At 56.7% G+C, this 19,720-nt stretch overlaps 10 protein-coding genes across 10 annotated transcripts; 6 read left to right on the top strand and 4 right to left on the bottom strand.

Annotated features, from left to right (window-relative positions):
- Nucleotides 1–54: 54 nt before the first annotated feature.
- On the top strand, nucleotides 55–1,815 carry KRP23_5038 (uncharacterized protein; the record flags this gene model as incomplete). The annotated part of the gene is made up of 1 exon (XM_067890063.1): nucleotides 55–1,815. One exon carries the CDS (start codon nucleotides 55–57, stop codon nucleotides 1,813–1,815), a length of 1,761 nt encoding a protein of 586 aa, XP_067746641.1.
- A 1,032-nt stretch (nucleotides 1,816–2,847) lies between these two features.
- KRP23_5037 (putative serine/threonine-protein kinase) lies at nucleotides 2,848–6,316 on the top strand (the record flags this gene model as incomplete). Its single annotated transcript, XM_067890062.1, has 7 exons — nucleotides 2,848–3,060; nucleotides 3,131–3,503; nucleotides 3,578–3,677; nucleotides 3,760–3,923; nucleotides 4,905–5,683; nucleotides 5,750–5,839; nucleotides 5,918–6,316. 7 exons carry the CDS (start codon nucleotides 2,848–2,850, stop codon nucleotides 6,314–6,316), a joined length of 2,118 nt encoding a protein of 705 aa, XP_067746640.1.
- Nucleotides 6,317–6,406: 90 nt separating this feature from the next.
- Nucleotides 6,407–7,181, bottom strand: KRP23_5036 (Transcription initiation factor TFIID subunit 11; the record flags this gene model as incomplete). The annotated part of the gene is made up of 3 exons (XM_067890061.1): nucleotides 6,407–6,537; nucleotides 6,607–6,730; nucleotides 6,798–7,181. The coding sequence occupies 3 exons, from the start codon at nucleotides 7,179–7,181 to the stop codon at nucleotides 6,407–6,409; spliced, it is 639 nt and encodes a 212-aa protein (XP_067746639.1).
- A 207-nt stretch (nucleotides 7,182–7,388) lies between these two features.
- On the bottom strand, nucleotides 7,389–8,603 carry KRP23_5035 (uncharacterized protein; the record flags this gene model as incomplete). Its single annotated transcript, XM_067890060.1, has 4 exons — nucleotides 7,389–7,780; nucleotides 7,849–8,329; nucleotides 8,399–8,472; nucleotides 8,549–8,603. 4 exons carry the CDS (start codon nucleotides 8,601–8,603, stop codon nucleotides 7,389–7,391), a joined length of 1,002 nt encoding a protein of 333 aa, XP_067746638.1.
- An 876-nt stretch (nucleotides 8,604–9,479) lies between these two features.
- KRP23_5034 (uncharacterized protein) lies at nucleotides 9,480–10,801 on the top strand (the record flags this gene model as incomplete). The annotated part of the gene is made up of 2 exons (XM_067890059.1): nucleotides 9,480–10,223; nucleotides 10,298–10,801. 2 exons carry the CDS (start codon nucleotides 9,480–9,482, stop codon nucleotides 10,799–10,801), a joined length of 1,248 nt encoding a protein of 415 aa, XP_067746637.1.
- A 134-nt stretch (nucleotides 10,802–10,935) lies between these two features.
- KRP23_5033 (Triacylglycerol lipase ptl2) lies at nucleotides 10,936–13,083 on the top strand (the record flags this gene model as incomplete). Its single annotated transcript, XM_067890058.1, has 1 exon — nucleotides 10,936–13,083. One exon carries the CDS (start codon nucleotides 10,936–10,938, stop codon nucleotides 13,081–13,083), a length of 2,148 nt encoding a protein of 715 aa, XP_067746636.1.
- Nucleotides 13,084–13,905: 822 nt separating this feature from the next.
- On the bottom strand, nucleotides 13,906–14,223 carry KRP23_5032 (uncharacterized protein; the record flags this gene model as incomplete). Its single annotated transcript, XM_067890057.1, has 1 exon — nucleotides 13,906–14,223. One exon carries the CDS (start codon nucleotides 14,221–14,223, stop codon nucleotides 13,906–13,908), a length of 318 nt encoding a protein of 105 aa, XP_067746635.1.
- Nucleotides 14,224–15,436: 1,213 nt separating this feature from the next.
- KRP23_5031 (uncharacterized protein) lies at nucleotides 15,437–15,754 on the top strand (the record flags this gene model as incomplete). The annotated part of the gene is made up of 1 exon (XM_067890056.1): nucleotides 15,437–15,754. One exon carries the CDS (start codon nucleotides 15,437–15,439, stop codon nucleotides 15,752–15,754), a length of 318 nt encoding a protein of 105 aa, XP_067746634.1.
- A 334-nt stretch (nucleotides 15,755–16,088) lies between these two features.
- Nucleotides 16,089–16,843, bottom strand: KRP23_5030 (uncharacterized protein; the record flags this gene model as incomplete). The annotated part of the gene is made up of 5 exons (XM_067890055.1): nucleotides 16,089–16,092; nucleotides 16,164–16,386; nucleotides 16,445–16,526; nucleotides 16,601–16,662; nucleotides 16,735–16,843. The coding sequence occupies 5 exons, from the start codon at nucleotides 16,841–16,843 to the stop codon at nucleotides 16,089–16,091; spliced, it is 480 nt and encodes a 159-aa protein (XP_067746633.1).
- A 1,780-nt stretch (nucleotides 16,844–18,623) lies between these two features.
- Nucleotides 18,624–19,583, top strand: KRP23_5029 (putative S-adenosyl-L-methionine-dependent methyltransferase; the record flags this gene model as incomplete). The annotated part of the gene is made up of 1 exon (XM_067890054.1): nucleotides 18,624–19,583. One exon carries the CDS (start codon nucleotides 18,624–18,626, stop codon nucleotides 19,581–19,583), a length of 960 nt encoding a protein of 319 aa, XP_067746632.1.
- Nucleotides 19,584–19,720: the final 137 nt, after the last annotated feature.

Here is a 19,720-nt window from a genome sequence, read left to right as displayed (position 1 = left end):
CGCTGACGCATTCGCCAGTTCACCTCACACGCCGTACCCAGCGCCCACGCCGCCATGTCCCCCGCCGCCGACACCTCGCGCCGCGTCCTCGAGGAGCCGGACTGGAAGCTGCAGCGCAAGCTCAAGCACCACCAGCGCGACGCCGGCCGCCGCTCCGCCGAGGGCCGCGCCGAGCCGCGCTTTAAGCAGCACGCGCACCACGCGCACCGCGCCGACGTCATGCGTCTCGAAAGGGACGCGTGGCTGCCCGCCAAGAGCGCGCACCGCTGCATCCCCGACCCGCAACAACAGCTGAGCTGCTCCGGGCCGCCCGCGACCTCGTGGCCGCCCGCCATGACCGCCGGCGACGAGCTCGACGACGGCTTGAACACGCTCTCGCTCGCGTCGTCGGCGCCCTCCACGGCTTTCGCCGCGAGACAGAGTGACCGCCGACGGGAGGCTCGCCCCATGACACTCTTCGAGAGCGCGCGGATCTTCAACGAGTCGGGCCAATTGCTGAGCCACGACAACTTTGACGAGCTCGGGTCGTCCCCCGAAGCGGTCGGAGAGAGCACTCCCAAGCGCAAGTCCAAGCGCCGAGTGGGGCGCCGCAGACACGAGCAAAAGCGCGCCAACGCTGCGGACGCGCTCAACGCCGACGAGGTTGTGCTGGAGCTCATGTGTCTGCTCTTCCCCGACGTGGAAGTCACCCAGGAGCTCAACCTGCTGCTGCTCGGCGGCGGTCCGCACGAGGACGTCTTCCACTTTGACGAGGACGACATCGTTGACCTTCCGTCGGCTCGCAACGCCAAGAGCGGCGTGCTCGACATTGACCTGCTCAAGTTTCAGGCCGCAATGACGACCATGCTGTTCAACTCGGACACCCCCATCCACGAGATGCCCGCTCGCGGTACGCCTGCCGAGACTTTGCAGGAACTGTACTATACCCCGCAGTGGATCGCCCACGAGATGCTGGCAATGGTGAAGCTGGACGTGCTCGCCCAGTATGACAGGTTCGCTGTCATGAGCGCGATCTTTCGCGCGATCCCAGACAGCCGCCCGTGCATTTTGACTGCGGCGTCGTCGGCATCGCTTGCCATCTTCCAGCACCAAGGGCTGGCCGAAATCACGCCCTGTGATGCCGGCAAGGACCTCGTGACTGTCAAGGGGATGGTTGCATTCCTGAATGCCGCCGTGGGCGACATCGAGAAGGACGCGCGGCACAACGCCGACGTGTTCGGCAGCAGTGACGACGAGATCCGCGAGACCATCGGCGGGCTATGCAGCCAGATCATGCGCGCGATCCGGTTACTTGTACGGAGCTCTCCTGGAGGCAGCGGGAACACCGATTCCAACCGCAACCAGCTCGAGAAGTTCGCAGAGTGCAGCGACTCCGCCGAGGCGACGACGTACCGCGCGATGGGGGACCTGGTCAACCGCATGGCCGCGTTCTCTCCGATGCACGGCGAGGAGTTCCTGCGCTGGATGCTGCTCAAGTGGCCTCTGCGGAACGTCCAGTTGCAGCTGTTCTTCGTGCGATTCACGGCGGGACTGCTGTCGCAGTTCATGCAGCTTGGACTCATGTTCCCCGCCGACGTGGTACACCGCGCCTTCACGCGCATCCAAGCCTGCATCCAGTCGACGCACTTCCTTGTGGCCCAGGAAGCCTGCAACATGTGCGCGAACTTCCAGCTCATGAGCGTGTACCTGTCCTGCGACCAGCTTCTGCGTGAGAAGATTGCGTCGGCGCTACACGAGAACGCCACCTCCCACTGGAACAAGCGCATCCGCGAGATCTCCGACGAGTGCTTCGACATGCTACTGGACCTGGCATGACGGAAAATGGGGCGCGGAAATGAAGAGAAGCACATTAGAAAACAATAGAAACATAAAATAACGCACAGGCAAGTGCCCTGTACCCGGCGTCCAGCGCCAAATATGAAAACCATATCAATACAAAACACGACTCATGTAACTTACCCTCTCGCTCTCGCATTCTTTCGCACCAATGCATTTCCAGGCATATCAGTGAGCCCGACATGGAGCAGTTAACGCGGCAAAGCCTTGAAGAAGGAAAAATCGCTGCCGTTGAGGTTGCTGCCTTAGCACAAAGCAGTCTTGAGCACAGTGGCAAGTCGCTAATTGCTCAAACGATACGTTTGTTGCGAAGTGGCGACTGCAACGGCTTGACGACGCAAACGTACATGGCCATGCATCTCTTCCGACGGTCTGACTCATCTCTGACTGGCGACACCACAGCACAAGCTGCCAAGTCGAGATAATGATTGCCGTGGTTGTTGATCACGGGTACTCCAATTGTAGTCACCGATGAAGGGCATCTGAAAGCGCCAGCACGGCCGCCGCCTTGAAGCGGTTGCAGTCGCCTGCGCGGTGCAAATCGGGACCCAATTTCGCCGGGACTCGTCCAGCGCTGCCAATGCCAGCTCGAGCGCAGCTGTGGCTAGCGCCCCCCACGACAATGAGATACAGGCGTTGAAGTCTTGCTATTGAAGTTCTTGCCCGTAAAATAAAAACGGGAGCGCCAATCCGTAAAAAGTCCCGTAAAAAGCGTTTTTGAGCAAAGATACGTCATCCATTATCACAGTTAAAAATTCTCTCTATTGTATTTCATATTCAAATACAAATCGTGTCATCAAGCCAGATCATCGCGATAGCCAGGTATCCGACTTCTTACGGCCTTCACGCCCGCATCCATCTCCTCTCTTTCTCCGCACTGCAGCGACCACATCCAAGAGGTGTGTGCGCGCCAGCGTCGTCCTCGGCAGTCGCAGTGGCAGGCAACGCTGCAGGCCCCAGAGACGGAGACGCAGGCGCGTTGGGGCCACGATACAGATGCAGGAGCGTAGGATGCGCAGGACCTACAGGATATCCAGGCTCAAGACGTGGCTGGCCTTGACGTTCGTGCTGTGGACAGCAGCAATAGGCAAAGTGCAGACGCTCGTACAGCAGACGCAGGTCATCGCCAGGTGTCTGGACTGGGCCAACAGCACGTGCATCTTCTCTCCACTGGAGCCCGTGCACTTTGCAGGACTCGAGCTCACGCAGCAGACGGTGTGCAAGGTACGCAATTGCAACTTTTGTGGTAAAAAAAAATCGGGATTAAATTTTGAGTGATCCTGTTGTGCTGCAGGCAGATTTATCCGTGGCCGTGAAGCAGATTGACTGGGAGTCGCCTGCGGGAGGACGCGGATCTGTGGACAGCCTGCTTATCAACGGCGTCGAGATGCTGCAGACGCCCGCTCACCCGTCGCTGGCGTACCTGGTGGCCAACTATCCACACTGCAATGACATGTTCAACATTTTCCCACCGTGGGGGAACGGCATTATTGGGCCGGAAGGACGGAAATCCATCATTCCGGAAATCACAAGCGAGGATTTACCGATCTCTATTCATTTTAGCTGGAAAGGGCCACACGAGGAGTCCCCCGTATGCTCCATGGTGGGTGTCTCCATTGCAGGATATGCGGAGATCAATATTTACCTCGAAGCGCAGGACAATTCAGGTGCGGATTGTTGGGTTTGTGGTTTGATGGCATGCAAATGCTGATATTTTTTATGATTTTTTTTTCGTGTGCAGTGTGCCCGGGGTGGGATAGCAACACACTAATCGCCTGTTTTGGTAATGGCGAGTGCGGATGTGCAGCAAATGATATGGCCGCTCGTACCTGTTCATGCGTGTACGAAAAGTTTATCAGATGTTGTAGAAGTGATAGCGAGTATTTAACTGACGCTGTGCTAACTGGTTTACGGGAAATACAGGAACGGATATGCTGCTCCTGACTGCCGGGACTGCGCGAGCGGATTTTTTGGCGATAAATGCAAGCGAACGTGCGAGCCGTGCCTCAATGATGGCCACTGCGATTCCGGTCTGATGGGAACAGGCAAATGTATTTGTCCGGAGGGTTTTGACCCGGACACCCGCTGTGCAACTTGCTTGCCCGGCTTTTTTGGAGATAAATGCAAGCGCTGCCCAGACTGTAATTTCCCGCACGGCAATTGCGATGATAGCCTCATGGGCAGCGGTCGCTGTTCGTGTGCTGTAGGCTTTGACGCGGACAACAACTGCATGGAATGCATGAGCTCTTTTTTCGGGTCGACTTGTCAGCCGTGCAAACCTTGCGATGGCGGCAAGTGCAACTACGGCCTGCTTGGTGACGGAGAATGCGTGTGCTCTGAAGGCTTTTCAGCGGAGTCTCGATGTCTCCAGTGCGAAAATGGCTTTTATGGGCCATCATGCACGCCGTGCCGCTCATGCAACAGCCACGGCCGATGTAATGACACCAGCTCTGGTGACGGAATATGTATTTGCGATGAAGGCTACACGCCTGAAAGCCGGTGTTCCCTCTGCGACGACGGATGGGACTTCAACCCGATGACGATGTCGTGCCAGTGCGCGCCGCAGCACTTTGGAATTCACTGCAGGTCATGCCCAATTTGTGCTCCACACGGACATTGCAACTCAGGCGTAGATGGAGACGGGCGATGCATTTGTGACGTTGGATGGTCCGATTCAAACAATTGTGTGGGCTGCATGAGCGGTTATTATGGAGAGACCTGCGTTTCCTGCCGTAAATGTGGCGAAGGGAGGTGCGACGATGGATTGCACGGCTCAGGCAAATGCAATTGCCACCGTGGCTGGGACTCTCACACAGATTGCTACGATTGCGAGGAAGGATTTTTCGGTGAGGATTGCGTACCGTGTCCGCGCGACTGTGGCCATGGTACTTGCTCGAGTGGACTTAATGGAACGGGTGAATGTTTATGCAAGGAGGGTTGGAAACTTGAAGGAAAGATGCCGTGCACTTCGTGCGCCGAAGGATATATTGGGCCGACTTGCCAGCTTTGCCCCGGTTTCATTGAAAGCGAGGTGGCTTGTAATGGTCATGGCCAATGCGTTATGTCAGGCACGCAGGCAGTTTGCCACTGCGATGCTCGCTACGGTGGCGAAGGCTGCGAGTCGTACGATTTTCCGTTCGCGATGGTGGCCATTCTGGGCACAATTGCACTTTCGACGTTGGGCTTCTGCATGTGCACCATGCGCCGCCTGGCTCGTCAGCCACACACATTGCAAGGACCATTCCTGAACCGTGGGAACAGCTTCTCACAATCGGAGTACGTAGAAATCTCGGATATGTCGGATCTGGAGTACTTCGTGTCGAATGACAGCCGCGATTGGCTTATTCCATTTGACTCGCTCTCTCTGCAGTGCGAGGTGGGAAATGGTACCTCGGGCCAGGTGTTCCGAAGTTTACTACACAGTGGTGGCGGTAGCTCGGTGGTGGCCGTCAAGCGTTTGTACAGCCCCGTGACGGGTCAGGAGTACTTCCAAAGCTTCTTCCGACGCGAGGTCAGCATTTTGAGCCGCCTGCACCACCCTAATGTTGTGCGCTTCTATGGTGTGAGCTATTACAACCGGGTTCTCTACATTGTGACAGACTTTTGTCCAAAGTCATTGAGTGCACTAATTGAAAACCCAGCGGCCAAAGGTCCTCTGCAGGAATCTGTCTTCATGAAGGTCATCAACCAGATTGTTAGCGGAATGGGCTTCCTGCACAGCCGCAACGTGGTACATCGCGACCTCAAGCCGGCGAACGTGCTCATTTCCGAGACAGAAGATGTCAACATTTGCGACTTCGGACTGTCGCGACTCATCGAGCCAGATGCCACGACCATGACCGCGGAGGTCGGTACACCAAGCTACATGGCACCCGAGATGGCAACCATGGGTGGTATTCAGTGCTCTACAAAGGGCGACGTCTACTCCTTCGGCATCTTGCTGTACTCCACTTGGTCGCGGAGCAAGCCGTATGGTGATCAAGGCATGAACCCCTTCCAACTGGTACGTTGTATTCTATCGCAATGGGCCTGAGTATATCCATGTCATACTTACGCCGTTTTGGTGTGGTCTGGTGCTTAGATGACGGCAGTGGTAAATGGACTTCGGCCAGTGATTCCGATCAGCTGTCCACCGGCACTGGCACACCTGATGCGATCGTGCTGGCATCAAAACCCGGATGTACGTCCGTCATTCCCGGAGATCAGCCAGATATTAAAGGACCAGTGGCTGTTGTCCATGTACACTGAAGAAGAGGAGTATTACTACCCGGAATCGCCTGGACGTGTACCTTCATCGCAACTCATGTCGGCTTCCTCGTCCGTGTCCACGATCCCTGCTGCTGCCAGCCACCGGCGCAGCAGCAAGGATAGCGCCAACGCATCGCCTCGAGGTGGCGGCTACGGCACCTACGAGGAAGAGGAAGGCATCCCCCCGCGAGAAGACGACCGTCTCTTGGATGAGCAAAAGCCGCCACGATAGATTCTTATGACAACTAAATAGACATGTGACCCCAAGCAAGTCTGTCCGCGTACATTGTGTGCATTTGCCACCTGCTTGTCGGCGGCGCTCCTACCGGAACAGCCTCCGCGTATTACGGCCCCGTGCTAGTGGTCGACGCTTATAGTACTTTCGGTGAGCTTCACGGAGATGGCGCGGCCGGATCGGGCCCGTCTCGCCGTTTTTCTCCATGATCCTCCGAGCTGCGCAACGCACATCAAACGATAGTCACCCACAGCTCTTTCAGCACCAAACTCCACGTCTCTACGTACCTTCTGCCGTGATCTCTCCGACGAACACTTTGGTCATGCCTGCCATGACGATGGCCATGACGTTGTTGACACTGGGCGCCTTCTTGTCCGTGGCCGAGCACTCTTGGATGGCTTGGGCCATGCACTACAAGCAGCACGACGGCGTCAGTAGTACCCTTAACTATCTTCAATAAATTAACCTGCTCGGGTACCCTCTTGATGGCGCCGCGCTCAAAGTGCGAGCGCCGGAACTGCTCGTGGCGTCTCGCCTCGTCCTCCGGCAGACTCTGCAGCAGGCGCAGCATGGACGCGCTGTCCGAGAGCTCCACCGTGTCCTCGTCACTGTCCACCTCGTCTTCTTCGTCATCCTCCTCCTCGTCCGCCGTGCTCTCCTGCGGGTCGTCGTCCGTCGTCACATCTCCGTGCCGCGCCACGAGCGACTTGCCCTCGTCTTCGTCCTCGGACGCACTCGGCTGCGTCATATCGGCGTCTGCAGCAGACGCGGGCGCGTCACCTCCAACTGGATATGTGTTAGTGACGAGGTTATCAGCTGACAGCCCCGTTGCAGCGTCGGCGTCGACCATCTCCGTGTCCATCGCGGCAGATAGATAATGCCTGTGTAAATGACAGCTATGTAAATGTTGTGTATAGTTAGAGTGCACCACACTCGATGGCTCTCTTCAACAGAGTAACGTTGTCCATGATTTGACCAGGAATGTCGTTGTGGCCTTTTATTGTTCGCAAGGGGGGGGGGGGCAGGCTACCATGCCGCACATTGTTACATGTGCATGCTGCCAATGTGCTCATTGCGTTTGTTTCTCGTTTGCCTGGATGGCATGAGCGCTGTCGCTGTGTTGTAGTGGGGGCGAGATGCCACGCGTGACGGACGAGGTGTTGGCGTTTCCGTCGTCATTTCCCCGCTTTTCCTTGCGCTTTGTGTACTCTAGGAGTCCCAGCATGATCTGCTGGCGGTGCTCCTCGATCTCCACCATGCGCGTCATCGCCACCTCCTCGCAGCGACGCATTTCCGTCGCCTCCAGGGCGATGGACGCGGCGGCGGCAAGGATGGGCTCTGCCGCTGTTGCATCTGAAGTTGCGTGCAATTGACAGAGGAGCTCCGCCATTTTACTCGTGAGCTTCTCCACCGCTTTGGCTAATGCCGGATCGTGCACTGGCACGGGGCTTCGCTCAGATCCTGACGAATACGCAGCGACCGTCTGTAAAAAGTAACATATCACATTGCCAACGTGCTGCGGGACGTACCTTCGTTCTCTTGACTTGGAAGTAAGTTTTGCCGCCGGCTATCTCGTTTAAGTTTTTTCTTCTGCTTCGCTCTAATTTGCGTGGGCGCTTCCGGCTCGGTAAACTGATCAGCAGCAGCGGCGACGGCTAAGGTGTCCAATGCTTCGTGCCTCGCAGACGCTGACGGAGGCGGCGAGTTGGTCGTCGTCGTCAGCCTCATTTTCTTTGCGGTGGACGCAGAGTAAACATCCCGCAACCTGATATAGTACTCTTGATGAGCCATCTCACTCGCGGCTTGCAAGCGATCCACGCGGGTGTGGAAAGCTTGTTGCGACGCTGTGGCTTTCCTCTTCTCCGCTCCTTTGGAGAACGACTCCGGGTCCAAGCAAATGCCGTCGATCTCCATCAAGCGCGAGATGGACGCGCGGATCCGAGCGTTCCAGTCGCGGTCGCCTCTGCTCCTGCTCGGCGGTCGTGGCTCCTGTACAGCCACCTGATTGTCCTGATCAGGCAACCGCGAGTGTTAAACCACTGCAGAATCCTACGAAAAAAAACACTGCGAAACGCCCACCTGGTCATTGCGAGCGTAATTTCCTCGCGCGTTGCCGTCGTTGGCAGCGAGCGGCTGGTGTTGCTGCTGTTGACCTGCGCACAAAAGCCAGTCGGTCGTCATTTTCCTAGCCGAGGAAGATGCACGTGCGGAACTGTGGCGTGAGCTCACCTCGAGCGGCACTCGCGCGACCGCGAAGCTCGTCACCATCGGTCTGCTGCCTCATGGCGATGAGGGGGTGCTTGGGTGTGTGGCTCTCCCCGGCTGTTCCGCGACTGCGGGGGGGGGGGGGGGGGCACAACGCGGCGATGCAGGCCGGGCCAGAGCGCGAATTGCCAGGGTCAAGTGTGCGTCCCGCCGCCAGTGAACTTTTGCTGTTGAAGCGAGCGAACACGACGATACAGGACAAGGCCGGAACTCGATGGGCTTCTCTGCGACAGAAAAACGCGCCAATACAAATCGCGAGCCAAAAAGCAAATCTGACTCGAGGGAAACGGTGCCTTCACAGACTCAAATCCAGCTGTGGAGCAAACATTCTGCTTCCTCATGGCCATTTTCACGCGTGTCCTGCGATACCAGCATCGACAACGTCTCCGTGCGACTGCTGCCTGGGAGCGTTTGGTGGACCACCAATGGTGGCTGAAAATGGTGGCTGAAACCTGATCCGGAGCACCATGACCACTGCACAGCACTGAGTTCGTTGGTCCGGACTGGGCAGTGGATACAGTGCAGAGAATCCCGCGGGCTTCTTCTAGAAGTGAATGTACAGTTTGCAGTGTACACCGGACCCAAACCACGTCCTGTGTCTGCAACCGTTTGCACTTACCGTTAGTATCCGTGCTGCAGAACATCCTGGCATGCTTCCTCTCTGCGTGGGGTCCAACGAGACGCAAGCGCGCGGATCTCCGGAAAGGGCAACTTGAAGCGTCCTGGCCAATCGCGAGTTAACATCGGCTTGCAGAAAACCCACTCAATACAACTCTTGCTAGCGGTGCAACAAGGTTTGGGTGAAATGGAGCACCATACAAATATCAAGTGGGATTCAGATGGCTACAGCCCAAACAACATTTGAAAATTCTATAACCCAAAAAGACTTTCCGTAATGACCGACTGGGACGTCGTCGCCGAAGAGCTGCTGCGCAAGGTCTGCAGCATCGACTCCGACGTACGCTTCCGGTCGCTCGCGCTACAACGGCAATGCGAGAGTCTCGAGTCCGTTTGCCACTTCATCCGCAGCCTGGAAACGTCGCTCATCGAGGTGAAAACCGCGCAGCGAACGGAGACTTTGGCGGTGGAACAGTCGATCCAGGACGCCATCCGACGCGCCCGCAAAGTTCGGGCGCAACTGGCCACAGGACAGGGCGAGGAGGAAATTAGTGCAGAAGAGGCGACTTCGGGTGCTGAAGAGCAGACGCTGCAGAGTATTTTAGCAGTCGCAAAGGCGACGCGAGCAGCTCACGAGGCGGTGGAGGGCAAGGCAGAGGAAATGCCGAAGGTACGACTGGAATACCCTCGCAAGTTGAAGGCGCTGGAGACGCAGTTGGGAGAGCTGCAGGTGAAGGAGAGAGAGGCGTCGAATCGCTTCGCATTCTGCTGCAAAATGAGTGAGCACTTGTCGTTGAGCTCCAAGAGGCAATTCATGCAGCAGCAAAAGGGTAGGACCGACGTGCCGGTGGTCCGCATTCAGATGCCGTTCCCGAAGCAAGTGTCAAGGCTGAGAGGTGGGTACCAGCGGTTGATAACGTTTATGCTAGAGAAGGTAGAGGTGAAGTCGCACAAGTTTGAGCAGGTCGCGGATGCGCCGACGTTCTCGTCGGTGTTTCCGATCTACCACCGTTTGAAGCAGGTGAGCTGGCACATTTGGAGGTTGATAAGGAGTGGTTGATAAGGAGTACTAACCTGTGACCGTTGCTGCTGTAGGGGAAGAATATGCTGCGACTGCTAAATAGTGAGGCGAGAGCATTGCTCGGGCGTCTCCCCGCTGCTCCGCCGAAACTATCACCTCGCACAGCGGCTCACCGAGATGCGATGCTCGCACGGATACGCAGGAAGAAGCCACACCCAGACGTTGGTGTCATCGACAACGAGGCAATGCGAGCAGCAGCACTGAAGACCCAGTCACCGCTGCACGCAGACGTTGATCTCCTGGACAAGCTGCAAGCCGCCTGGGTCACCCGAGCGTCAGCTGCAGCGGAAGACGCAGCAGCCAAGCACTCTGTCGACGTGTACTCGACCACCGTCCGCGAGATCGTCTTGACAGAGCTGTCGAACGCCGTGCTGTGGTCGTTCAAGACGAACTTCGCCGACACCGCCGAGGCGCCGGATGCCTCGCAATTGCAAGCCGTAATGCGACTCATTCGCCTAGTGGACTCCGTCGCGCTCTCTCAAGGTCGAGTCTACCGCAGCGTCGTCGCTTCATCTTGACCAAGACATAGACCCGCAGCTGACCTGCAGCATGCCGACTCGAAGCATACAAAACCAAGTCACAAGCTGAAACCCCTCGCGCGCGAGACAAGCCAGTTTCCGAGTCGGCGAGCGCCTCGCAAGTCGATCTTGGCATGCAGCCGATGAACAAGAAGCGCAGTCTCGAGGACCTGCAGCGCGCATTGCGGGAGGAGGCCGAGTGGAAGGACTCGAACCGCTTCGCGCAGTTCGTGGCCAACGTAGTGGGCGGCACGCTCGTGGTGCTGGGGCTGGGTAGTTATTTGGCCGAGGCGCTGCTCGCGCGGCTCGCCGACGCACCCGCGCATCTAGACGAGTATGTGCAGCACTGTCGAAGCGTGCTGGTGGCTCTGGGGAGCGAGGCTGTCGCAGAGTTTTGGATGGTGGTCGAAGGTCTCCGATACACCAAGCTCGAGGACTTGTCGGACCCGCAGGTGGTCGCGCGACCACTAGCCGTGGCGGTTATTGTCGCTACAGCGATACTGCTGGTGCGCAAGTACAAGTGGGTGGGCTGGTTCTGCGGCCTGCAGATTGTCATCATCTTGCAGTGGATCGTCGCGCTGTATCAGATGGCTCGTATCATGCTTTCCCTCTCGCTGTACGTCACTGTTAAAATGGTGAAGCAAATGTTGGTGGCAGTGAGAGGCGTGTACGTTGGGCTGTTCCGCGTGCGCGACCACCAGGCCGAGAGGCTGCGGCGACTCATGAAAACAACCAAGAGCTACCGTGAGTGGAAGCAAATGGCGCAGTACCTGGACGAACTGGAAGGCAAGGACAACTGGAAGACCACAATTCGAGCGGAAGACACGGAGCACTGCGACTTTCAGCAGATGCGGCGCAATGTAGAGGCGCTGACGCGTGCGCTGGATGCTGGCGAGACAATTAACGTGGACGAGCTGCGCTACATTGTTGCGTCGACCGTCATGCGCGACGAATTGGGTGTGGACTCGCCGAGTCTTCACCTTGAATGCAACTCTGGCACCAAGACTGCGATCACGAAATACAACGCACTGGTCATTCGAGCATTGGATACTCTCGCAGAAATGAGCGAAGAAGAGTTTCCTCATATTGAGAAAGTGCGCTTCTTCCGGCGGATGAAGCAGTCGTTTGGTTCCACGGCGCTGTGCTTGAGTGGGGGAGGTGCTATCGCAATGTACCATATGGGCATTATCCGCGCACTGCTGGAGGCTAACGTACTGCCGAATGTCATCTCCGGCTCGTCTGGTGGCTCGATTACGGCGGCTTTTACTGCGTGCAGAACAAATGACGAATTGCTAAATGATGTTCTGGTGAGCGATATTTCAACGCGATATTTCACGCTTGGGATTCGCTGGTTTCCGCCACTTTTGGAGCAGCTCGCTCATTGTGTGAAAACGGGGTTCCTTGTGGCCTCGTCGGAATTTGAGCGCACCACGGAGCACTACTACAGCGAACCTATGAATGCGGATGAGAAAACTATGTACTACACATTCCAAGACGCTTTCCTTAAGACCGGTCGCCACGTGTGTATTACCGTATCGGCGTCGGACATCACGGGTCACAAAGGACCAAAGAAGCTGCTGCTGAGTCATATCAACACACCCCATGTGCTGCTCTGGAGCGCTGTCGCCGTATCCTGCTCACTCCCTGGCATCATGAAAGGGAAGCAGCTTATGGCAAGAGATTTTCAGGGGAACATCGTACCCTACGCGTCATTGAACAAGGAGTGGGTTGATGGCAGTATCCAACACGACTTGCCAATGGAAACAATGGCAAGTGGTTTTGATGTCACCAACTTTATCGTCTCGCAGGTGAACCCTCATGTGGTGCCGTTTGTCAGCGACGAAATCGACAAACCGAGCAACAGTAAGAGCATTTTTCACAAGCTGGAAAGCGTTATCGCTGGCGACGTGCGCCATCGCCTCAAGATGCTCGCATTCTTAGGCCTCTTCCCAAAGATCTACGGCCACCAATTCAGCTCGTACTTCAAACAAAATTTTTCGGGGAACGTGACTATCATCCCGGACTTCCGATTCCTCGAATCGATCGGCATCAAGGCCATTTTAAACCCAACTGTGCAAGACATGGCACATTACCTCGAAGGTGGACAGCGTGCTGTGTGGCCTAAGCTGGCATACATTCGCCACCTTTGCAGTATCGAGAAGTGTCTCGATCGTCACTTGGAGCAAATGCTTGGTGCCTCTGCCTACTCGTACAAGAACTGGCTGCATCCAACAGCCAAAAGTGAGACGGAGGACGTGAAGAAGACTACTAAAGCAGACTAGACCATCGATTCTTGATACTTGCAACGGCATGAACAGCTGAGGCGAATTGGGACAGCTGTGAGAGATCTGAGAGCTGGGTTGTGGAAAACCACGAGTATCATGTCGTAAACGTGTCGTGGCCATGCTTACTACAAGTCGCTGCTGGTATATGAGGCTGTGTCGAGTTGTTTTCGGTCGGCTCTCGAGTTGAACTCACTTTCCTTTTCGTGTACACCTCAGCAGACCGCCTTCGACCAAGCCAACAAACTTGCACATGTGCTTTCTTCTCCTCATCCCCGTAGCCCGCTGTTGCATCCGCCGCCGACGTGATAAAAACCAAGAAGACGAAAATGAAAGCTACGAGCTACGTCGAGACGGGCCAGCTTCCTCTCAAGCACCGCCTCCTCGTGCCCAGGTTGTCGACGTTCAGGCAGTTCACGTAGTAGGCGAATCAAGTTCTCGACCGATGGTTCAACCCGCTGCAGCGTAAGGTGTCGATACAATACAAAATTTCCTGCAGCAAACAGTAACACTACAATAGTTTGCTCGACGAAATGAAATGATGCTAGCCATCGATCCATTCTTCCTGTTGAAATCAACTCACCACAATATATTAATACAGCAACTCTAACCGATTATATTGCCAGCGAGTGAGAGATCAAAGCAGACAACGTCGTCACAATGTTTCGGCAAAGAGGTGCTTTCTGATGGCTGTGTTAATGTACTTGTGACCGGGTCCGCTCGTCATCCTTGCCTGTGTGTGCAATCGATGCAGAAAAGTCAATCTCCTCCGTTGGTGCACTGTTGTAAGTTTGACGAAATCTATCGCCGCCGCAGCAGACTCTAGACTGCCGTGTCCTTCGCTGTCATCGTCGCCATCTTCTGACTGGCCGGGTCGTACATTGCCATCGGAGGCTGCTGCTGCTGCGGGGCTGTCGGCTGCTGCTGGTACATCGCTGGCTGCACGACGACCGGTGTGGCTATGACAGAGGCCGCAGCTGCAGTCGGAGCAGGACAGTGTGGGTGGCGACGCTGCCAGCGGCGCTGGCGTTTGCACTGGCGGCGATGCTCGCGGCGGAGCTCGCGGTCGTAGTCCTGCTGGCAGTCGCGGCGGCGGCCGCCCGCACGGCGTAGCAGAGAGAGGAGAAGGAGGACGCCCATGGCGGTGGAGAGTGGGGAGGTGGGGAGTTGGAGGCAAAAGCCAAAGTGAGTGAGCGGCGTGCAGTCGAGTCCTTGTCGATTGGCTTGGCTAAACTATGAGCCGGGGCTTCTGTAATCCGCCGAGTGGCATGATTACGACAATCCAGCAAGTGGTGAAATCGAGTGCAGCCACTTGGTCGAGTATCCAGGCAGCGGTGGCGCGGCGATTGAAGCGGTAAGACAGGTGTGGCTTGGTGGGGTCGGAGTCGTGTTCGACTGGCATGCATTCGCCTCCTTTGCAATACCGAGAAGTGCCTCGATCGCTAACGCGAAGAAGATAACTAAGCGAACCATGCCGAAAACCCCGTTGGCAATAGTTGGCTGGAATTGGTGCATGCTGTGGTGATTTGGCTGTGGTGCGCTTCAAAAGAATGGATCGATGGCCAGCAACTGCTGAGCTGTATGATAGATGAACAAAGAATTAATTGTGGTGTTACCGTGCCTCTTCATCTACCTGCTACAGAAAGTGTTGCTTTGATTTTCACCAGCTACAGCAATTCCTTACGCAGCGGCGGGTTGAGCCATCGGTCGAGAACTTGATTCGCCTACTACGTGAACCGGCTGAATGTCGACAACCTGGGCACGAGGAGGCGGTGCTCGAGAGGAAGTTGGCCCGTCACGACGTAGCTCGTAGCTGGCGTTTTCGTCCTCTTGGTTTTTGTCACATCGGTGGCAGATACAACGGCGGGCAACGCGGATGAGGACAAGCAAACACATCGTTCGTCTGTTGGCTCGGTCGAAGGCGATCTGTTGAGGTGTACACGAAATGGAAAGTGAAGTCACGAATGCAACTCGACATAGCTGATGTGCCAACAGCGACTCCATTGTGTTTGCAGTAAGCATGACTCGAATACGTTTACGACAAGATACTCCAAGCGAGGCACTTCTCGGTATTGCAAAGGAGGCGAATGCATGCCAGTCGAACACGTCTCCGACCCCACCAAGCCACACCTGTCTTACCGCTTCAATCGCCGCGCCACCGCTGCCTGGATACTCGACCAAGTGGCTGCACTCGATTTCACCACTTGCTGGATTGTCGTAATCATGCCACTCGGCGGATTACAGAAGCCCCGGCTCATAGTTTAGCCAAGCCAATCGACAAGGACTCGACTGCACGCCGCTCACTCACTTTGGCTTTTGCCTCCAACTCCCCACCTCCCCACTCTCCACCGCCATGGGCGTCCTCCTTCTCCTCTCTCTGCTACGCCGTGCGGGCGGCCGCCGCCGCGACTGCCAGCAGGACTACGACCGCGAGCTCCGCCGCGAGCATCGCCGCCAGTGCAAACGCCAGCGCCGCTGGCAGCGTCGCCACCCACACTGTCCTGCTCCGACTGCAGCTGCGGCCTCTGTCATAGCCACACCGGTCGTCGTGCAGCCAGCGATGTACCAGCAGCAGCCGACAGCCCCGCAGCAGCAGCAGCCTCCGATGGCAATGTACGACCCGGCCAGTCAGAAGATGGCGACGATGACAGCGAAGGACACGGCAGTCTAGAGTCTGCTGCGGCGGCGATAGATTTCGTCAAACTTACAACAGTGCACCAACGGAGGAGATTGACTTTTCTGCATCGATTGCACACACAAGCAAGGACGATCTGAACGAGTTGCCACAGCCGGCTGCTACACAGGAGCACGTATCCGACGAAATGTACCTCGCGCATGTACGAAACGGCCATAGGCAGAAGCTAGCTACTGCTCCGGAAGGCAGCGATGCTGTTGGTGAAGACGAGTTTGGTGGCTTGGAGCCATACGTCATTGATGGAGGCAACAACTAGTCCAGTAACCCACCTGCATCTAGATAAGCTTTTCAATCCCAGAGACCCCGTAATTTATCTGCATTTACCAGCAACTTCTTTCAGATTCAGCGGAGCAAAACTCGTGTCACGGTTCACTCCTCGACGTACTTGGCGAAGAGGTTTTCGGGGTTGGTCATGGCCTTGAACTCGAGATTGTTGCCACTGGGGTCCTTGAAGAACATGGTCCACTGCTCTCCCTTGCGGCCGACGAAGCGCAGGTGCGGCTCCACAATGAACTCGATGTTGAGCCCTTGCACCCGCTTGGAGAGCGCGTGGAATTCGTCGACTGTCAGAGCCACGCCAAAGTGTGGAACCGGCACATCGTCCGCGTCTGTGGGAAGAGTGCAGCGTCAGTGAATGGCAAAGCACAAACGGTGGGGAGCACCTACCGACGGGGTTAAAGTAGTCCACGCCACGGTACTCGTTGGTGACTTGGTGCACGACGAGCTGATGGCCGAACATGTTGTAGTCCTGCTCAGCATTCCGGGGGTGCGACACCATCAGAGATCGAGTGAGCACAGGGTGGAGAAGAGCATGGCACGGACCTGCCACTGCTTGGATGAGCGGCCTTCAATGAAGCCCAGCTTGGCACCGTAGAACTCCTTGGCTGTTGGGTGTATACAGAGCATAGGAGACTGAGGATGCATGTACGCGACGCTTCTCTTCTCTCTAGTCGCACCTTGTTCGAGGTTGTGCACTGGCACCGCGAGGTGGAACGGGGGGATTTGCGTCGACATGAGTCTCTTAGCAGTGGGCTTGAGGGAGTTGACGATGGTGCGCTGCAGCATACTCAGTCTCAAGACGCCACTTCGGAAGTGAATGGGCGCTTCAACGTGGGCCGCGAACGTGGGGCTCTGGATTGGAAGAGAGTGGTGATTGGAAGAGCGGTCCTCTGGCGGCTTACAGAGGAAGACACAAGACCCAAGCTACAATGTTGATCCTTTTGTGTAGAAGCAATGGACTTCGAGAGCGACTTCAAGGTGTTGATGACACTTTTCCAGTTACCATCGACTTCAAAAGCCTCTCAGCTGTGCCGCCGTGCTCGCCACCTCTTACATATAATAAACAGCAAAACTTGATCCATACGACACTCTTCTGACGTATATTTTGTCTGCGCAAACTTGATCAATTCCAGGAAATGATATGATCCACCACTCTCAGGTCGTGGCTGCTGTGTTCGCCAGCGTCTTCACTACTTCGCTGATCGCCTTCGCATGTGCTGAATGGCATATCCGTGGCCACCAGTGGACGGGTAGCATGACATGAAGACTGAGAGCCTCACCCACACCGCCAGCATGTGCACCGCTTCACTAACTACTCTACTGTAGTGTGGTGAATCATCACAGCGATCGTCGTCTCAGTGCTCTCACAGTCCAACAATTCACCACCGACGGGTTGTCGTGACCATGATAATGGGCTTGGTGTTGCGTTTGAAGATGTCAATGCCCAGCGTTGAGACCTTGCCGCGCTCCAATAGCTTCAGAGTGCGCGCAGCAGCCTCAGCAATGTATTAAAATACATGCAGATAGAAGAAGACGAGTCACTACTGAAGCACTTGGTAGTGGAGACGGAGGGGCGGATGCGTCGGAGAGCGACGTGTCGGAGCATTGCCTACCGCATGAGAGGCAGTAGCTGTCCGCTTCCTCCAGCACTTCTATGGAGCCCCGGATGAAGATTGGGCACGACGACGAGACCGCGGCATAGTTACAAATCAAGACGCGGGCACGACGCTTGATGGAGGATTGCTTTGCTTCAGTAGTTGAAGAGTAACACGTCGAGCGCGCCGCAGACCAGAACCATTGGCCACCAGAGCCCCGCAGCCAGCGTGGCTTGCCAGACAGACAGGTCGGAAGAAGTGCCACAGGTGCTGATGAGGCACAGCCACCTGAAGCGCGGCTCACAGACGAGGAGGACCGATGAGTCCACGTGACTCACATTGTAAGGACCCTTCTTCGATCGGGCCGCTCAGATGTCCTGGACTCGTCTGTGGGTTTCGCGACTACCGGTAGCGCAGCGGCTCACAGCCACGAATCGTGAGCAATAATTGCCGCTGAGCTTGGGTGAGTCACGACGTTAGAGTGACTCGAGAGTCTCCATCCGAGACCACGTGACGGTGTGATACCCTTGCACTTCTACGATAACGGACCCCGTGGACGTCGGTGATCAGCCGGAGGTGGACGCAGGCCGCGGTGTCGTGCGGCGCGCAGCCGCTCTGTCGTCACCATGGCCAACTGATCCCGTGGCCACCTCATTGAGGTCCTCAACGGCGCTGGAGCTTCCAGCCTGGGAGCGATCTTTTCCAACGCGGGAATCGAAGCAGCACGCACGCATCAACTGAGGCCCGTGGCGCCGCAATGGATCCGCGCGGCGTTTCTTCCCTTGTCGGGAGCATGGCGTGCGAAGGCGCGGCTGCACTCCACCTCCGCTGAGCGCTAGAGACGGGTGGAAAGCCTGCTCCAAGGGACCGGCCGGCTGCCGGCACGCATCGCTATGCCCGCGCAGCCTGGTCTCTCTCCACGCGCGATCATCGCCGCTGCTTGATGTGGCTCTCATTTCTCGACTTGCCCCATGGAGCGCGCCGCCAACGTGTCCACCTTCGCCTCGGAACCGCTCGACGTCCGTTCTCCTCCGGCGTCGTCGTGCAGCAAAATGCAGGACGAGGACTTTGCGCAGTTCATGAGCTTCATGGACGCCTGCCTGCGCGCCATCGAAGGTGCTCGGGACGATCCGTTGGTGCACGACCCGTTCGCGGAGCCGTTGACGCGGCAGGTTGCGCCGCAGCTCACGCGCCGACTTCAAAAGTGGGAAGAGGAGCAACCCCACCCGGAAGACTACATCGCGCTGCGCAGTCGATACCTGGACGAGGCCATCGCCCAACGCAACCCCAACATCCGTCAGGTGGTGCTGCTGGGCGCTGGACTTGACACGCGCGTGTTCCGCCTTGACTCGTTGCGTGGCTGCCACGTGCTGGAGATCGACCAGAGCGCCGAGCTTTTCCAGCACAAACGCGCGGTGCTGAAAGAGCTGGGCCCCAAGCTGCTCGCGGACCGGCACGACTGCATCGTGGCAAACCTCAACGCCTTCAACTGGGAAGAGAGCTTGCTCTCGAGCGGCTTCGACCCGGACCTTCCGACGTTCTGGGCGCTCGAAGGGATCATGATGTACCTGAACCGCGCCAGTAACCTCGCGTTGCTCAAGACCATCGACATCCTGTCGGCCGCTGGGAGCGAAATCTGGGGCGACATGTCGGGTCTCGCGCTGCTCAAGGAAGGCGAGCTGACCCTGTTCAAGGACGTGAACGAACTCTGCAAGAGCGAGCTGGGCGAGCTGCTCTTCAAGCACGGCGAAGACGACGTCTTTGAGGGCGTGTTCAGCGAGCTGCCCTGGGAGATGGAGGTGCAAGCGGCGCTCGTAGCGCAAGGAACGCACTTCGGCCGCGAGTGGACCCCCACGCTCACGCGGACGACCAAAGAGCCTGTGACGTATAACTTTGTGCTAGCCAAGAAGCCAACGGCGGACCTGCCCTAAGCTACCAAACTATCTAAATGCGAGTAAGCATATCAATGTATCACTATATGAGCTGCTGTCACCGTCACTGATGACAAACCTGAAGGCGGTACAAAGATCGCGGGATGCAAAGTCTCGTCGTGACAGCTTGGTGCAAA

The sequence above is a fragment of the Phytophthora ramorum genome, assembly GCF_020800215.1.
Source record: "Phytophthora ramorum isolate Pr-102 chromosome Unknown Phyram_PR-102_s0004, whole genome shotgun sequence".
NCBI lineage: Eukaryota > Oomycota > Peronosporomycetes > Peronosporales > Peronosporaceae > Phytophthora > Phytophthora ramorum.
This window is presented reverse-complemented; position numbering and strand designations above follow the sequence as displayed.